The 19,423-nt window shown below is 52.2% G+C and overlaps 1 protein-coding gene across 8 annotated transcripts in view; it reads left to right on the forward strand.

The window, feature by feature from the left end:
* Nucleotides 1-19,423, forward strand: part of MSI2 (musashi RNA binding protein 2) — a 380,675-nt gene that overhangs the window by 334,507 nt on the left and 26,745 nt on the right. For 5 of the 8 annotated variants that reach the window (XM_063113164.1, XM_063113163.1, XM_063113165.1 and 2 more), the window contains exon 11: nt 15,063-15,125. In XM_063113164.1, the coding sequence (XP_062969234.1) occupies nt 15,063-15,125 (63 nt within the window). Of the gene's footprint in view, nt 1-15,062; nt 15,126-18,420; nt 18,471-19,423 lie in introns of all 8 variants that reach the window. The other 3 variants (XM_063113166.1, XM_063113167.1, XM_063113171.1) reach the window with 1 other exon arrangement.

A 19,423-nucleotide genomic window follows, 5' to 3' on the forward strand; every position in this document is an offset into this window, starting at 1 on the left:
GGCTGCTTGAGCTCCACCCATCACATACCCCTCCGAGAAGAATACACCTCTTCCCTTTAATAACACTTATTAAAAGTCATGTGTTACACTCAGCTTAGATCCCATTGGTCAGCACTTAGTCACATGGCTAGTTTCAGCTGCAAGGAAACCTCAGAAACGCCTTTATTCTGGGTAACAATGTGTCTAACTAACAACAGGGGGTTCTGGCACTAGGGAAGAAGAGTGGAACCGATACTGGGGGACACATAGCTTTCTCAGCTACAGCCTGAAAGAGGAAGCATTGCAGGTTCTGGGGATTATGAACTACTCAAGTATGGGGAGCTTGCAGGAGTATCTTTGGAGAGATACAAGGCTGGAGTTGTGGTAGGCCTTGTGAGTCAGATTTGGGAGGTCAAATGTGATCCCAAAAGCATATGAAGGATTTGAAGAGTATTTTAAGTAGAGGAGTGATAACGGTCAGACTTCCAAAGTGAGTCGGGGGTTGGAGGGGGTTGTCAGCGAAGAAGCTGTGAGGATTGAGCCCAGAGTGTCCACTTCTCTCTGCGTCCCTGCCTCCTGTCCTCTGCCTTACCCTCTCTCGGCCCCGTTCCTCTCCCCCTGCCTTGGGCTGGCTGGCGGTTCTAGGGGGTCTTTCAGACAGCAGGAGACAGCAGGGTTAATACTCATATGGCCGCAGCTGCCAAAGTCTCAACAACTGGCAGGCTTGAGCTACAGAGCTCCTGGGCAGCCAGTAGAGCCGTGCTAACGTCTCATGGATCGGTGCACGTGCCTCCCTCCCAGGACACTTATGTGCCAACAGCAGGGGCAGGTGGGTCCTCAGGCAGGGAGAACCTTCCCTACCTGGCTGGGCTTGGACCGTGATTCTGGAAGTGCCAGTTTATGCTCCTTCGTCATCAGCAATGGAAGACAGGTGTCATCTCAGGTGCTGATGCTGACTGATGAGTACTGACTTCCTGGAGTGCTGGCTTCAGAATGATTTTGAGGCCAAGTTCTTGATCAGCAGAAAGGAGGGCTGTGATCAGCAATGCTGGGCAGTCCTGCATCAGGATCCCCTGCCCACTCGCCATGCGTCTTGCCTTCTGTATTCCTGTCCACTGATGGTTCCTTGGCACTGGGAGATTTTCAGTCACTCTAAGAGATAGCTGTTTTGTGTTTCACGTGGGGGTGGGGGTGCTCTGAGGACAGGTGCCATAGCTCAGGGACATCCTCTTCTGGAGGGGAAGCCACTGTAGCTCCTCATCAGTAGGGGCTGCTTCTAGGTAAGCTTTGGTCAAGCTACCCAGTCTTTGAGCAAAGGCAGAGGCTTAGTGGTCTGTCAGGGTATGGCTTGCATGTGGAAGGCAGAGTGAGGAGAGCCCAAGCCCCCAGGAGGTTGAGGAGTTTGCCTTGAACAGAATGATTGGGGAAAACAGCCTCGGCTGTGGGCAGAGAGTTGCTTCCTGAAGCAGATCTCGCCACGCCCCCGTCCATTCTGTGTAGTTGATGACATTTTGCAGAGTGTTCAGAAATGCTGATAGCTGCCACGCCACTAAGATCCTGCCTGAGCATGGTAACCTGGGCCACTGGGGGGACAGCTCCAGAGCCCTTCTCTCCCCTCCTCCAGCCCCCCCACATAGCAAAGACCCTTGTGGTCCACCCCTACTCAAGAGAGGCAAGACCTGGGCATGTGCTCAGGGAACTGCTTCCCACCCGAGTCTCTCCTGTGTTCTACTCTTTCTCATCTGTTTCTCAGATGGGAAGGAGCCCCCTCCCCAGCCTCTGCAGCCTTGTCATGGAGGTCATTCCAGCGCTGCCGAGGTAGAATCATAGAACCAGTGGCTCAGGATGACCCCTCATTTGAGTGCAAGTGCAAACTCCACAGCTCTTCCTCCTATTTCAGTTTGTAATGGGCTCTTCCCTCACCCCCTACCCTAGAAATGCCCTCGCTGGCAACCCTGACAGATTCAGTGTGGTGGACACGCATGCTCTTCCTGTCCCATGGCTTCCGGTTGGGTCCAGAATGGAACCCAACTTACAAGTGACAACTGGTTTCTTGCTAGTAAGAAGCAGATCTTGAAATATCAGGGTGGGGAGTCGACTTCCTGGGTATGTTGCCCTAACTGTGGACTCATGCGTCCGGGACCTGCAGCCAGATGTTGCTGCACCGTAAGGAGAAATGCTCCCCTGTAAGGGAGAGCCCTCCTGACATAGCAGCCCCCACACATCTGTCTTATCACCAGCCCTCTAATCTGTACATCCCTTCAGCCCTCAGCCTCGTCTCTAGGGATTACCCCCTTCACAGATTAGATCCACAGCCAGATTTCAAATCACAAGCCAGCTCCCCCTGCGGCTGCCCACTCCGGCACCACCTGGCCCTGTGTTTACTTGGGGTTTATCCTCTCATTTGAATATTAAAGACAAGCTTAGTTGGGAAAGCATATCTGCTGCTTTTAAAGAAGACAGAGAAGTAAAATTCAGCAGCACACCCCAAATCCAGAAGGGCCTGGCATGAGACTTGGGCTGTGGATGTGCCGTGTGGCCACGCTCCTCCCTTGGCGTGGAAAATCAGGAGCTGATTCTATTCCCAGATGAAAGCAGAGCACGGTGCCTAATAGGCACTTAATAAATGTTTGCAGAAATGAATTGGAGCAATCTGAATTGACGGGAATTGCGGGTTTCACTTTCGATCAGCTTTCTGTGCCTCTTGAAGCTCCTCTGCATAAATAAAGGGAAATGTGACTAAGTGAGCGCTCAGCTCCCCACGGTAAAGCCCAGAGCACTGTGTTCTCAGGCGGGAAGGCAGGAGTCTGTGTCCTTGCTTTTAGCTTGCTGGGAGAGTAAGGCTGCCTCTGGGCCTCAGTTTCCCCATCTGTCAAACATAGCTATGGATCCGTGCTCTACTCCCTTTCTCACAGGTTGTTGAGAGTGTCATTGGGATCTAGTGCCTTGGAAGAGTCACGTCCAAGGAAGGTAGCCCTGTACAAGGAGCCACCCAACCAGCTACGGGAGGGGGTGGCAGTGAGGAGGCTTTGGGCATGCCCCCTGCACCTCGTTCTCCATGGGCTGAGACCCAGTGTCCGGAAGATCCCATCCCCCACCAGCACTGCCGTCCTCGGCTCCCCCACACCTTCTAAAGCACCTATACCACCAGCCTCACAAAGTCCCCATTAAGTCTGCCAACTAACTTAATCACCTTACTTCAAGCTCTTCAGTTTTCATTTCCATCAGCAAAAGCAAGCGAAAGGGTGCAGCTTAGAAAACAAAACAAAACAAGGAAAACCATACATTACTCAGAGCGTGAAGTTCTAGCCAGACAACGGTGCCAGGCCTGAGGGTTGGGTAGCTCGTGCCTTCCAGAACAGCCAAGGACAGAGCAGAAGACAGAGTTGTGTCCCCCCTACTCCTTCCTCCCCAGGCTGAAAAGAGTCCTGCCCGGAGACATTTTCACTGAGTCCAGGTCAGCTTGGATCCCCTGCCCCCAAGAGACCTCAACCAACCAGATCACCGCCTCCTCTCTCCCTTCCATCAGGGCAAGAGCACATTCTGTGCCCTGTGCTGGAGATGGCCATTGGTGCCTGACCTGAGCAGGGCATTCTGGGGCATGGGGATGCTGAGCCTGGAGGAGCATCCTACATGTGGCCAAATGAACTTCTCTGTGGTCTGACCTGTGAGATGGGAGCAGAGGAGGGAGTCGCTGTCTCTGCCAGAAAGCATTCAGGAAAGAGCAACGACTCAGTCTGTTTAGGCTGCTACAGCAAAATACCATACACTGGGTATCTTATAAACAACAGAAATTTATTTCTCACAGTTCTGGAGGCTGGGAAGTCCAAGATCAAGGCACCAACAGGTTGGATACCTGATGAGGGCCACTTCCTGGTTCATGTATGGCCATTTTCTCATTGTCCCCACATGGTGGAAAGGGCTAGCTAGCTCTCTGTGGTCTCTTTTATAATGGCACTAATCTCAATTGTGAGAGCTCCAACCTTATGACCTAATCACCTCCCAAAGGTCCCACCTCCTGATACTATCACTTTGGGGGTGAGGATTTCAACATATGAAATTGGGAGGGGACGTAAACATTCAGATCATAGCAGGTGACATCTGAAATGAGTTTTGAAGCACAAATAGGAGTTCAGCAGGCAATGAGGAAAGGGTGTTCCACCTCAAGGGACCAGCAGGTGTAAAGGCATGAAAGTGTTACATGTCTTCCGCCCCTTCCATTACTGCCTCTGTTGATTCTTTGGTCAAGATCTGGGCAGATGCTGTCCTAGTACCTGGGCCGAGACAGCCAAACAACAGACTTTTGGCGTTGAGAAGCTGGTACCACTTCTTCCCAGATCCAGGGAATCATGGACAGAAACTTTGTGAACCAGGCATGCTGACCCTACCCTTGTCATAGGAGGCCGTTCTCTGATGGGCCTTTACCTGCCTCCCTGAGCAGCCCCAGTGAGCTCTGGATGCTGGCTAGCCAGGGCTGGCTTTCTGTGCGACAGGAAGCCTTGCCCAAATGCGCTCGCTCGGAGCAGAGCAGTGACCACAGCCTGCTCTTCCTCCCACAGAGGCCCTGCCACCCCACTCTGAGCAGGTGTTTGGTTGACCCCAGGGCACCCTTGGTTTTGCAGAGGAGGGGCTGGGGCCAGCCTTACAGCTCTCTTACTGGTACCTGCTTAGGGCTTCTCCAGGTTTGCTTCTGCCCTCCAGTACAAGCCTTGAACATGCTAGGATTCGGGTAAGGCTGGGAGCAGGGAGAGCACCTTCTCCCCCATATGCTTGCATCTGTCCATGCCTCCTCCACCCATCCCTCTATGCATTCTTCCTTTATGCATTCAGCACATAGTTAACTAAGCACCTACTGTGCCATTGGTTCTGCCCTAGATGCTGGGGACACATTGGTGAATGAGAGACCGGCCCCTGCCCTTACAGAGCACTTGTTGGGCCCAGAGGCGCAAACGGGATCTCACTCAGATGGAAGGACCCAGAAAAGCTCCTCTGGCCCAGCCCCTTCTAGAGGAGCGGGGAGGGATGGAACGAGACCCTGCTGGGAGGACAGTGTGTCAGGGCAGGAAGGCAATGGAGACTGTAGGTCCAGGCGGCGGGCACAAGCTCCAGGATGTGCGTTCACACTTGCAGTGACCACATCACACAGCGTGGCCACCCCAGCCAGGTCCTCTCTGAGCCCTGCAAGCCCCTGCCTCCTGCTGTCACGCCAGCTTGCCAGAGTTAGAACTTGTACTTCAGATAAAACACACCTTTATCACTCAAGCAAATTATAAGTGTTATCTATTAAAACCCTTTGGATGCAAAATGTCATGTAAACTAATAGGATTTTAGAATAGGAAGGCACCGAAGGGATTTCTCAGCTCTGCTACAGTTATTACCTTGGGCAATAATAATAAAAATAGAAATAAAAGTTATTATTCCACTTACCGAGCGCCAGTTAACCGTGCTGAGCACCTGACATCATCTCGTTGAGTCAGCCCTGCAGGGAGGCGTCGCCAGCTGCTCTGTACAGAGGAGGCAAGTGAGGCTGAGGGAGGTTGAGTGACTCGTGCTGGGTCACACAGCTAGTAAGTGTGGGCAATGGGATTGTTACCCGCTTGCTTTTAACCACTGTGTATGCTGTTTCCTTTAACTTATCCAGGCCTAGAATCTTTCATCTGTTAAGTGGGGGTAGTGATGTCTTCCTTGTAGAGTTGTGAGAACTCACTAAGAAACCTCTTGGCCATGGAAAGGGCTCACGTGGTAGCTGCTGTTACTGTCATTAGTGCAGTGATTACTTTCTCATCATCAAAGCCAAGCTCTTTTACAGGTGAGGAAAGTAAGGCATAGAGAAGGCTGTTCTTTCTGACTTTCCAACTAGGGCTGGTACATAGTGATATTGTACCTACTGGCTGTTGAAAATTGTAAATATTTCTGTCCTAGTTGGTAAATAGCTGCTGCCCTGAGCCCCCAAAGTGTCCCCCCCCCACCACCCTGGGCTCTCCCCTGAGACTCCCATAGTCCACAAGCAGAAGAGTTGGTGCCCAGCACAGCAGTGGTCTGTCATTCAATATCCGACACCTCCTCTCTCAGGAGACAGAAGTGAGGGAGTGGCTACGTTTGACAGGGGAGAGAACTTCAGATGTTTGTTTACTCACTGAGCTAGTGACGGGGCCAGGGTAGGATCCTGGGGTCTTTCAGCAAAAGGTCTTGGGGTGCTCAGGACTTGAGAGTTTGCTGTCCTGGTCCACAGAGGTGAGTGCTATATGGCTTGTGTTTGGAATCCCGCATGGTGGAGCCACTGAGAAGGCCCATGTAGAATGATGCTGGGGAGGAACACAGGCATGGTGAAAAGGCCCAAAGAGAGTCTAGATTTAAATGTCTCAGTGAGAGACCCTGTTGGGAAGAAGCAAAATTTTGACTCTTTCTCTGGCAATTTGGCATCTGAAATCTGGGGAACAGGGAGTAAAAAGCCATCTGAATAGTGAGCTCTGGAAGGACCAATGGTTTGTCCTGACACTGGTTGGTGGTAGGTGGGAGAGAGTCTCAAAAGCAGAAATTGCCATTTTTATGATGAGTTGGGAGGGAGGGTGTGGTGTGGAAGGAAAAACTCAAAATACTTTGCCGATGCCCCCTTAGAAAGCTCAGTCTTGAATCCCTAAACTTTGAAGGTCTTGGTCTCAGAAAGACAGGCAGATGTTTGCTCTGTGGCATAGGGCAGCGAAGGTTGGCTTTGGAATGAGCTCCACATGGCCATTCTCACCCTAGAAATCCTGCTGGAGAGTGAGTGTTGCTGAAGAGAGCATCCCTGGAGGGTCGGGACCACTGCTGGAGCCCTTGTCATGTGTTGGCCATTCCTGAGGCTGGCCATGTGCCCAGCACTGCAGGGACACCTCACATCATCCCCAAGGCCCCGATGGTTGAACAAAAGAGGAACAAGGCTGGAACTCTCCAGGGCCTCAAGCCAAGAATTTGTCCCCTGCATCCAATTCAGTAGGTAGTGACTGGAAAGAAATTGAGGGACCTGTGTCTTGGTCATATGTACCAGGGCCTACCTCACTCATTTTTTTAACTGAATTGAATTGAAGTGGTGAAACCTTTTGGGGCTAGGTCAAGATGATAGCCATGGGAATATCTTCATTCCCTTTCCTCTTACCACCATGATCTTGGAGAAAAGAATTAGATGGATTGGCCACCTATACACTTCCCTCCTGCACTCTGAATCTTGTGATTGCTGCTTCCATCTTCAAGCAGTATTTGGTGTAACTACACCCAGGTCTTGGAGCTCAGCCATGAGAAGACCCTACAGCAAACACAGCCAAGGGCCTGGTTGCAAGCTAGAAGAGTCTGAGGCACAGTTCCCCCACCTTCTTCCTGGTAGAGTGAGCCTCCTTCATCCCAAGGACCAGCTCATTAGCCAATTGTCTGCCCTTTCCAGGGAGTCAGTTTGTGTGTAGCCTGGTCCTGGGTCCCCAGTCCCATGGGTGGAGCCCCCTTTCCCATCAGGGGCTAGCGACTGGAAGTTCCATGAGGACAGGGACTGTGTGTGTGTGTTGTTCACTGCTGTGATTCCATTGCTCAGAACAGTGCCTGGCACGTGGTAGGTGCTCAATAAATATTTACCGAGAAGGCAAGGGGCTGGGAATGGATCTTGAGTTATCAGAAGTTCTTCATCGTTTACCACAGTTCTGGATGAATGCAGGTACTGAGTGCTGGGCTCCAGCTCTCTTTGGGGAGAGATTGAATGATTTATAGGTAGAAAGGGCCCAGTCAGAAGGATACTGGGCCAAACTCCCTAGGTAGAACTTTCTGTTTCCTGTCTTCCAGGAGAGTCCAAAGACCTGAGCAAACAGTGCCTAATGCTGTGTTCTCAGCTCTCGCCATACGTTAGAATTTCCAGGGGAGCTTTTAAAGCTTCTGTTTTCCAGGCTACACCCAAGACAGTTATATCAGAATCCCTAGGGGTAGGGCCAGGCATGAGGATTTTTTTCAAGCTCCCCAGAGGACCTCAGTGTGCAGCCCAGGTTGAGAACATTTCCCTGCTGGAAGAGGGGAGGCGGGAGGAATCGCCATGGAGTGTCAGCTATGGTCCTGGAGCTCCTGCTGAGAGTAGACAAAAGTGCCTGCTCTCTCAGAGGGCCCCAGGGGTGGGTCTGAGGACCCTCCCAATCCCCCTTCCCAAAGCCACAACTCCTGACCTGGGAGACAGGCTGGGGTTGAGACCAGAACCCATCCCGGAGCTGCAGAACCAGTCACCAAGGAGAAGATGAGATGCTGCACAGTGGCACACAGAGGTGGGGGCAGCCCACTCCTGGCGCTTGGGCACGGTGGCGGTGGGATTTCTATTCTGTTCCCTGAGTGCCTCTGAGTCGGAAGGAATCTGCAAACAAACACACCCCCTTCTGCTCCTGGCCGGGCACCCTGATTCTGCATTTGTCTCTTTGGAAATGTTTTTATTGTTTCCAAAGGGTACTCTCTTATTTCTATTTTGTGCTTCCACAAACCCTTCCCTCCAAAAGAGGTGCTCTGATGACAGAACTTTCTAGAACCTCATTTAGGTTTGATATTGCTGTGTACCTTCCCTTTATTCCCGATGAAATGTCTAAAGAGTTTACTTTTTTTTTTTTTTTTTAAACTAAGCTAAGCAGCAATTGAGTTAGAAATTGGGCAATTTTCGTGCCTGTTTTAGGGGCTAGCACCGTGAGGGCTCTTGACCTCAGAACTTCTCTCCTCCTTTAAGCAACAGGGAGGATCCAAGACCAGGCTGAGCTGCCTGCCCAGCAGGCAGGCCTGGCCCTTGTGTGTGGCTCCTCTGCCTTCTTCTCCAGAGAGACAGTTACCAGGTTCCAAATGACTGTCATTTTCTCAGCTGCAGCTGAGGGCTGAGGGCAAGGCATTTCCAGCCCACACAGTTATTAGCACCACCCTGCCCAAGCAGCATCCCCCAGCCCTCTCCTCTGTCCAGGGGTCTCCTTAGGAATGATGCTGCTGGCACCCTCTGGGAATATCAGGCTTACTCCTAAAAAGATGTGTTTAAATCCGATTCCTATTTTGAATGGCAAGAACTGAACATTCATGGGGGGTTTTTTCCAAATGGACATACATCAGCTTCCTTCAGAGCAAAATGCTGTAGTTTGATCATGTAAATGTGCCCCTTTGGTATCAGTTTTTCCTCCTCTGTTCTGATCTGAACCTCTGTATCCTCCCACTCCCAAAATGTGTCATCCCAGTTTTTCCACCTTCAGCCCTTGGCCGCCGCTGTTCTCTCCTTCTCTGCACACAAGTCAAGGCTATGGGTTTCTTGAAAAGAACTAGCCCAGTCTCGCCAGCAGGCCTGCGAAGAGGTGGCACCGTCTTGGGCCAGCCAGAGTGGCAGATGGTGGTGTTTCCAAACTCTTGGAGGACATGTTTCCTACATTCTGGGTGACAGCTTCTTCTTTTGGTTGCTTATTTTTTTAGTGTTTGGATTCAGTGAAGCAACATTGGGTTTAGCCAAGAATGTGTGAACATCTATAGAATGTGCTGGTGGGAGCTGCAGGGTGTGCTGGGGGAGGGGGAGATGCTTCAAACAGCACAGCATGGGAGGAATCGGTTCAGAAAGAACCATTCAGGTCTCCTAATGAGTATTAGAAGAGACTTTTTAAAATAAAGATTCTCCTCAGAATCACACCTTTTGGAGCATAAGGAGCGTCAGAATTCTCTCATCTCTCTTTGAGAGAGGCACAGAGGAGCTAAGGTCATCCAAGGTCACAGGAGTACGTTGTGACAGAGCCAGGGCCATACCCCAGGCAGTGCACTTCCAGGCCAGCATATCCTCATGGCGAGAAAGGGAGAGGAGGCAAAGAGAAAGGCTCATGATCTAGTACAGGACAGGGGAAGGTGCCCTTCCAATGCCTACTAAAAATAGACCCCCAAGCCTTCCTCTAAATCAGGGGTTCTCTGCCCACACTGTGCACCACAAGCATCTGGAAGGCTTTTAAAAGATACGGAGACCTGGTCCCACCCAATTCTGCTGGTGGGAATGAGGCCAGGGTATCGGAATGTCGTTAAAGCTCTTCCAGGCAGGACTGAGACCCACTGCTCTGAAGGGGGACATCTGTCGTGGCTCTCCCAGGAGACTGACCACAAGAATTAGATTCACCACTATACTCTCAGAAGGCCCTTTCCTTCCACGAGGTATTGGGGCTTCCATGCTGCACAGATGTGCACTGCAGTCTAACTTTTAAAAATTTTTGAATGCCTTCTCAACCTTGGCTATACACTGGGATCTCCTGGGAGGCTTTTAAAGGTACCGGTGCCCGGGCTGCACTGCAGACCAAATAAATCAGGATCACAGGGGTGGGGCCCAGGCATCTGCATTTGTTAACGCCCTCCAGGGGGCTCCAGTGAGCAGCCGGGGTTGACAGTCAGTGAACAGAGCAGGCTGCTCCCATTGTCAGAGCCCTGCACCCTCTGCTGGGTTTCTCATGCTCCCGGCCCACTCCTGGGGGCACTGTAGTCTGCCACCCCTGAGGTAGACTAGGATTGAGGAGTGGAGGGGCTGCTGTTTTGTAGGTGGCACTGCCTTTCAGCTGCAGCTGACCAGCCCTGACTCTCATTCACTGTATCAGGGAATCCTGATTATTATCAGCTTATGCTCATGAGAATTTTCCGTGGGAGACTCTGAGCTAGATCCTAAGTGGGACATGTGACTGAGTCCCTGCCCCCAAAGAATTTGTCACCCAGCCAGAGAAATAAGATATGCACATAAAAATAACTGTGCTTAGGTAAGGCAGAAACTGGTAATTGCCACAGAAGCAGTAAAAAATAGGTATCATATATTTCTAAAAACAAAACAAAACAAAACAAAACAACAACCCAAAGCACCATTGACTAATGGCAGTGAAGCATCTAACTTGCAATAAAGCATCACAGCTCCAAAAAGTCCAGCAAAGTATCTCATTTACTGCCAGCAGGGTGGTGACATCTTTCACTTAGATGTGTCACTAACCCTAGAGAACTTAGTTTCGTCATCTCTTACACCAGGACAGGCTCATGCAGAGTCTGAGGCGAAGGGACTTTAGAGGTCTTCTTGCCTAACCTCTTTGCAACAGAGAGGAGTTAGTTACTCAGGGCCCAGAGAAGTGAAGCACCATGTCCCAGTCACACAGCAAGGCAGGGGTCAGCCAGGGCTGGAGGTGATGCCAATATCATCACCCAAAGCTGATGCCAAGTTGGTGATTCTTCTCTTGTCCCATGTGAAAGGCAGAATAGCTCCAGACTAGCAAGAACAGATCTTTGGGTCTGACCCCATTAAACAATGACAGCTTCTACAAGACATGGCACCTGTCTGTGCCTGGAATTCCACCATTAGCACTTTATTCTTTTGTACCCACTCATCCTCTTTTTGAATGTAGGGTTTCTAAACAGGAGGAGCATACTAGGTTCCCAATACCTGAGTTCCCAGACTGCCAGCTTATAGCTCTCAGGCCTTATGAGATTTGATTAACAAAATGTTTTTCTCCTTTCTGCTGAATTTACTACTAGCATATGGGAGGTATTAGGTCACTAGGGTCATGCTGGGCCACTTGGCCTAGTTGTTATGGTTAGAATTGAACTGAAGGCATAGTCTAATTTTTAGCTATGGAAATTCAGCTCTACTAAAATGACATCATGAAGTTGGGACATTATGGAAGATGACAGACCACTATTATCAGTAGGGAATTCAGGAATACGCCCATCTGACCGTGGCTGTCACCATGGAGAAAGCAGAACACTCCTGCATGGGGAAGAGTTCTGCCTTGAAGGCAAGGCTGATGGCTGGACAGAAACCTGAGAGGCCTCATTGTGATGACTGCTAACGTTCACTTAAGCCTGCTCACTGCCAGGCACTCATATAAGCACTTTGCATATATTAATCCTGCACTCACCTGGTCATCCCCTTTACACATGGGAACATCAACCTCGGAGAGGGTGAGCAGCTTGTCCAAAGTCACACAGCTAGTAAGTGGCTGAGCTACATCTGTGTGCATAGCTCCCATGCTAGCCTGCCTCACGAGGACAGCTGGCCGCCCCCTTCCTGTGTTGGCCAGGGAAGCTGTGTTGAGGAGGGACCCCCCCTGCACTTCCCAGCAGTGTAGGGTGGACGGTCCTCTCCCCCTCCCAACAGTGGGTGTTCGGGGGGCTGTGGGTGCTGATGGACTAGGGAGCTCTGCCACAGCTTTGTTTGGGCCTCAGCCCTAATGAGAAGCCCTGAGCCACACCACCTGCCTAATTCTCTGCAGTCCCCTGAATACCCCCTGCCAGGGCAGTCCCCACCTGGACAGCCCACACCCCCAGTTTCCCAAGGAGGTAGCCTGCCCCGGTGACTTTTGCCTCCTCGGGGCCTGGGCGATTCTGCAAGGCATCTCTTCCTTGCTCTCCCCAGCCCTTCCAGGTCCAGCCCCAGGAGGGTCATTTCTACCAGGGTCCTCCTGGTGCTGGCACCTCCCGGTCCTCAGGCCTCTCCTGCTGTCCTGTGAAGGGCCCATCCTAGAGGCAAGCTGCACTCTCCATAGCAGCAACTTTAAGCCGAGGCCACCATGGTATTGCTTTAGCCTCTGGCAGCCCCAGTCCCCTGAACATACACACAACACACAACCCACACCCAAACCCATACACACACACCCCAAACATACCCACACACCCAGCTTACACACATCCTTCCCTGTATTAGTGCTTGCCCATCCCCCTCAAGCCCAGCCACTAAGAAGGACCCTGGCCCTGGAATTTCCAAGTCAGGGTCCCATCCACCAGGTCATATGGAGAACATATTTGGGGTAAGGGGTGACCAGTGAGGCTGGTTGGCCTAACAGGACAGGAGAGGGATGGCTGGGAGCAGGGGAGGTGGGCCAGGAGGACAGCCTGTGGCGGGATGCTGCTGCAGGCACGGTCTCCTCCCGTCCAGGAGGTTCCCAAGGGGCACAGAAAGCAGTGTGGGGGTGGTGGCCAGGGAGCTGCCACCCCTGTAAGGGGCAGGCCAGGCAGCTGTCCTCCTGCAGCCCCCTCTTCTCTCTCACACCTATCAGTCCAGCTTACCCTCCGTCTTGATGGTTGAGATTCAGTTCCAGCCCCTGGCAGTGTCTGATGCTCAGTCTCCGTCAGGAACCTTTATCTGAGATTAAGGATAATGGATTTCCTTTCTTGAAGAAGTTTTTTTTTTTTTTTCCCTTCCTCCTCCTCTCAGACTTTTTGTCCAAAATGTGCTCAACTCCAGAAAAATGACCTTTTGTTGACAAGTCTTTTATTGACTGCACTCCCCTCCCCCACCTTCCCCTCCACCTTTTTCACACTTCCAAGGAAACCTTCTGTTTCCAGTTGGTGGTAAGAGAGTGCCAAAGAGCACCGCGGCCTCCTCGTCCCCCCAGCCCTGACTCCTGCTCCAGCCCTGCCCTGTGCCTGCAGCAGGAGCCCGCGGGTGCTGAGGGCTGGGACAGGGAGAAATAACTTGACTTCTTCCTTATTTTCCTTCAGCGATGTCCGCCAGCACCCTCATCTTCAGAAATCTAGATCCTGCCTGGAAGATGGGGAGAGGACTTGGTGGGGGGCTTTCTTGGTCTCCCCCGGGTTCATTGCTGCCCTCTGGGGGCGGGGAGTGGCCTCCGGGCCCCCTGCACGTGGCCTTCATGGGAGCTGGGGACCCATTCCAGCAGCAGGGACAACCGAGTACATTCATTTCACCTGGATCTTTCTTTTTCCCCCTTCAACAGCCCTATTACCATATTTAAATGCAAGTATGTCTCTTTTCATTGACATTTTATGTAGCTTAGCCTGACCTGTTTAGAGTAGCTCGTTCCTGTTGAACTTCTCTCCCTTCAGTAGTACCGTGTAGCTAGGACGATAGTCTTAGAGTGGGCTTCTAGTTCACTTTGTTTGGGGGATCGCTCTCCTTTCCTTTCTCCTCTGCTCCCTGCCTCTGTGGTGCATGTCGTCCTCCCTCTCGTCCTGTTAGAAATCCCTTATTTGAAAAGCTCAGTGGCTTAAGTTGAACAGCTCTGTTGGGGGCTGTTTGTTGAGTTTGTGGCTGGCTTCTGGCACATCATTTAAACCACAGTCAGTGGAAGTGGGTCGTGGGGTCAGGCCTCCAAATGCCTGGATGGCAGAGGATGTCTGTCTCTCTGTGCGTGGGAGTGTGTCTGTGTGTGTCCTGGTGTGAGGCTGTGCGAGCACATGCCAGCGGCCAAGAGAAGCCCAGGGAGGAGACTTGATTCTGCAGCCCCATGGGGTTATCTTGGCCTCCTGACTTTTATTCCCATTGCTGGGACAGCCTTGCTGCCCTGTCCGTTTTTACATAGCGTAAGCCTTGATCAAGAAGGACTCCAGAGACCCGTAGGAGACCCTCTAATGCTGGCTTCATCTGAACTGTGGGGCTCAGACAGAGGAGCCACATCTAAATCCCCGTAATTGCCTCGGGAGGTTAAAATACAGACAGACCAAACAAAGCTGGAGGGCTCACCTCGCATGGATCCCCACAGCCCCACACTCCCTCCCACGTCTGACTTCATGTGTACACAGTCACCTGAGACCCCCCCAAGTGCTTCACCCTCAGGCCTGGGGCTGTGACACTCTCCCATGAAGTTTTGATGACGCCTGGAGTTAAGATTGCCAAGCAAACCTGCACAGCCTTTGGAGAACAGCTAGAGTTAAGCTTTCTCCTGGCCTCAGCACCTGTTCTGTCAAGAGGCCATCCCAAGTGCCTCCTGCCTGTGGCTCAGGGCTGACCACTCAGCCGGGACCCCTGCAAGGAGCTTCATGGCTGGCCCTGCTCCAGACGGCCCCCAGGGAGTCACCATGTGCCAGGGAAGGGTCAGAGGGAGCTCAGCCCCAGTTCTCAAAAGAAAATTCCTCCTGATATTCTAGAATTATTTTTGTGTGCCTTCTAGAACTAGATTCTGGAGTGACAAATGGGTGCAAAACAAACACACCTAAAGATGCTGTGCCTTTCAGAAGCCTGAGAGCCACTGATCTGTGTCCCTCCCCACGCCTGTCTTTTGTGTGGAGGGTGGGGTGTGTGGCCTGGGAGACAGGTCTGCTGTGGCCTTCCAGCTTCCCTCCTTGACTCTGACTCCCCCCACTCTCCCCACCAGGCTTCCCGGCAGCAGCTTACGGACCAGTGGCGGCAGCGGCGGTGGCAGCAGCCAGAGGATCAGGTAGGAAGGTGTGAGGGACAGGCGGCCTAGGCATGCCCAGTGTGCAGGGAAGGTAAAGGCCCTGTCGATCTGTGTGGCTGCGTCTGTCCAACACACCTCTCACCACAGCCCGGGGAGGAGGAGCGGGGAGGGAGGCACGGGCAAGGCCCGGCCACACTGCAAACCAAAGGTAGATGATGATTCTCTCCTTGAAAAAAGAAAACTGAGTTTCCTTTTGGCTTGGGACCATCCCTTTACCTGACAACTGGCTTCTGGGCACCTGTGGTCATGTCCCCCCTTGGCTTTTGCTGGTTCAACAAGCTCCTTTCCTTGAGTTTCTGACCCAGCCAGAGAGGTGCTAAGTTGTCCTCTTGGTCCCTTGCTGCACCTGGCAGGTGGGCTTGCTGATCTGGCTGAACCTCCAGAGCCCTGAAGGCCGGCAGTGAATGAGCCGCTGTTTCTTGGAGCCCCTGCTGCCTCCCAGACCCTCTCTTCTTAGCAAGGCTGCTGGCTCCAGCTGCCAAGGGAATCAGGGCTTTCTGTCTCATGAGGTTGCCCCAGTCCTTCAGTATCCAATCCAAATCTGGACCCCCTCAAGCACTTTCCCAGCAGCCCCATGAATGGAATTGCTCTCTGCCTTCCTGGGCAAGCAGAGCTTCTGCTATGTGCTGGGCTCCCTCTTCCCCCCTGCTGCTCCCTCACCCCGGGGACAGGGCACTGGAGCACCCAGGGAAGCACTTAGTTTGATGTAAGAGGGCTCTGAGGAGGGTGGGGTGGGGCGGGGGTGCTGGTGAGAGTACCAGGAAGTGGAGCATTAAAAGCCCAGAGGGCAAATGCCAAAAACCCAAACCCTCAGTGATGACAAACTGGCACAGTGAGGCCCATTAGAAAATGTCAGTGAAAATCCGTTCCATGCAAACTGGCACTGCCTCGGAGCTACAAAGGATCCACTCCCCTAAATCATCCATTGGGGTTTTGTTTGGAGGGGGCCAGCATATCCTCTGGGGGCGGCTGAGGGGCAGTTTGCCAGAGAGCTGGCGAGTGGGCAGATGGGCAGGTGCAGAGAGCTGGGCGCCCTTCCTCAGCCTCCACCCGCCCTAGACGGTCTCCAGAGGCCCTCCTGCTCCCTGGCCTGTGCCCCTTGGTCCCCCGGGCCCTGGGGGCTGGGTGCACAGCTGCCTCATGTCCCCCTGTTCTGTTGGGTTTTTTAACTCAGGTACTTTTTGGTATCATTATAAATGAGCCTCGATCCTACCTGTGCCTGGGGTGGGGGAAAGACAAAAAGAAAACTCTTGAGAGTGTGGTTGGTTGTTGTTTTCTCCGTTCAGTTTCTTTCTTTTTATAACTTGGATTATGAAACTAAACTTTAACCCGAAATTAACCCTGCCTCTCTCCCCACCCCACCCCCTTTTCCTTGACTTCATGGCAAGTTTAAAGGGCAGCATGGGGTTCTTTGTGAGTCTGAGAGCGGTCTCCCCACAGTCTGTGCCCCTTCTGCCACCCCCGTCCTCCCATGGACCCCCAGAGCCAGGCGGGCGTCCCACCCCTCCTTCTAACTCCTAACCCCCAAGGTCATCTCCAACCACACATTTTTTTTTTCAGGATCAATGGTGTTTTATTTGTAGCCATTTCCATCGGGAGCGATGTCTCCCACAGGCCGTTCTAGGTCAGCCATGCTCATTGCTGCACTGTTAGTGAATTGTATTCAGGAGTGTGCCCCCAGACCACCTGCCCCACACCAGCCTGGATTAGTGCAAGGAGTAAATCCTCAACCCCGAGGTGCCCCCTCCCCTCAAGGTGCAGGCTTGGCCAAGAAGCTACAGGGAGCCCATAGTGTTGCCTGGGGATCAGGGGCTTGGAGTGTGGCCCATGGCAATGCCTAGACTGTACCCACCATAGTCAGAACACTGCCTGGGCTGGAAGACACCTGCCCACATGCAGACAGGGTACCCCAGCTCCCCAGTCCCACCTTTGTTTCTGGAGCAAGGTTACAAGGTTGGAGAAGGAAGCTCTCTGCCTTTCTTTTAACGCATTTTGGCCGGTAGGGACACTGTCACTTCCATCCCTCTGGAAAATGATCTGGACTCTGAGCCTGGCAAGTTGGCCAGTTATTTGCCTGTGAGTGGCCCCTTGGTGGCAAATGCTCTTTGCTGTGAGTTGAGAGGGGCCACACAGTCATCTGGGTGTGTGCAAGCATCCAGGCCACCAAGGCTCACTGAGGGCTGGTGGCCCAGTTCCACCTTCTCCTGCTCCTGCAACCCTGCCCCACCCATCCCGTGCCTCCCCGGGGGGATGAGGATGCCCCTTCAGCCTCCTGAGCAAGCAGCCTCGACTATTAGAGATCATCATAAACTCAGCGCATGGTTCAGGGAGAGTCTGTTGAATACCTACCTTGAGCTTGGTACCATGCTGTACCTGGCAGGTGACTCCAAACAGAAGGAAATATGGTCTCCGCTCCCCAGGAGCTCTCAGGCTTGGTTTAGGGATCAGGCATCCTATGGAAGGCCCTTTTTTTGTCTCTCATTTTTGTCTAGCTCCACCATTTTGGGTTTTTTTTTTTCTTCCGTTATGACTTATTGAGGGTCTTCCTGAGCTGGGGATCACCTGCCGCGGGCCGTGGGGTGGGAGGCAGCTTCGCTTTACTCAGTGTGGCAGCTTGTATCGTCAGGGCTATGGTGTCAGGGTAGGAGGTCAGGGGGGCCTGAAGCTCTGCACCCACCTCAGCCAGCTTCTCCGGGCCAGCCTGCCCACCTTATTCTAATTCCCCCAGGACCTGAGGTGAGCAGGGCTCAGGTGACCCACAAGGGGAGGTCCCTGCCGACTCCTAGATAACTTCACTATCAGTGGTCACTTTTCTTTTACCTTCACCTGGTGGTTTGAAATGTCATCTTTTCTTGTGCTCAGTCGAGAGTTTGTTTGTTTATTTTGATCGTATTCATTCAGTTCCAGTGGCCACATCATGTCCCACCCAAACCTAAATCCACTTTGGCAAACAACTCCCCCGACAGGTGAGGGAAGTGGTTTGGATTTTCAGGGTATTTGATTTGGGGGTGACATTATGGGTGGGTCTGTATATCAATCTTAGAGCTTCTGAGCCCCCTGGCCCTCCACCCCCCGCCCCAGCCCATCTCCAGCCCCAGCCGGGACCCCTTACTGTACTTTATACTTGCCAGCTTTATTCCAGTCTAGTAACACAAGCTCCCGATGGTGGTGGTGAGTGTGAGCAGTCATGTTTCTGTTGTCTTTTCTCTTGCTTGGTTGGGGCTGCGGTGAGAGAGTGTCTCTGAGGCATACTTTCCCGCCTCTCTTACACTAGGATCTGCACACCTCCTCTCAAACACTCTTCTGAGCACGCTCAGCGGGAAGGTTTGTCCACACCTATTAATCCTCTCTCAGTGTCCAGCTTCCTGTTAGTACCAGCTGGTTTGCATGTTTTTGCTTGTTCAGATGAAACAGTTCAAGAAACAAACTCATACCCAACTCTTGAGAAATGTCTTTTTTTGTACACTTTCGTTTTCGATTTTTTTTTATTAGTTAAAACTCCAAAACACCTGTTGTCCAGTAAAACATTTCACACCTCCCCTGCCTGTTCTTAGATTGTATGTATCTGTGGGACTGAACTAAATGCATGCACTGTAGTAGATGTACTGGTAGCTGTAGCTGTAGTTGTAGAACATGCATTGTTGAGTTGATATTACAGGGTCTCTGGCGGCTCGGCACAGCACAGCCATCTGCAGGATAGCCTTGGGGACCAGGAAGAGAAGGGGCTCCATGTTTTCAATGTTGCTAAGGGGCTTGGATCCATGTTCTCACCATCAGCCACCACCACCTCCTCTCACACTCCCCACTCCCCCAGTCCAGAACTGGATCACCACCCTCAGCTCCAGCCTTTCCAACCGAGATCTCTGTTGATAGCGTCCAGCCACAGTGAAAGAGAATGGAACCAGGACTGGAAGGAGGCTTAAAGTTCTTCCTTGTTCTTGTCTTCCTTATACTGTTCTTGAACTGAGCAGATCTTTTCTTATTTCTTAAGAAATATCAGCAAGACTCCTCCAAGCCCCTCTACTCCTTGAGTCCTCACATCTAGCCCTTCAGGGATACAGGTCCATGAGGCAGTCCTGTCTGCGTGGCCTACTCTTTGGGGTAGAGGGGAAGTGGGACAGAGTAGGGAAGGGATCAAGATCCTAAGGTCCTCAGTCTGCAGACAGGGAGAGCACTTGGTCCTGGTGAGTGCTGGTGTTTGCTCTTATGGTTGGTGAAGGTAGAGGAGGCAAGTGGGGTGAGAGTGGCGACATCCCTAGTGTGGAGGTGATTGGCAC

The sequence above is a fragment of the Cynocephalus volans genome, chromosome 10 (genome assembly GCF_027409185.1).
Source record: "Cynocephalus volans isolate mCynVol1 chromosome 10, mCynVol1.pri, whole genome shotgun sequence".
Classification (NCBI taxonomy): domain Eukaryota; kingdom Metazoa; phylum Chordata; class Mammalia; order Dermoptera; family Cynocephalidae; genus Cynocephalus; species Cynocephalus volans.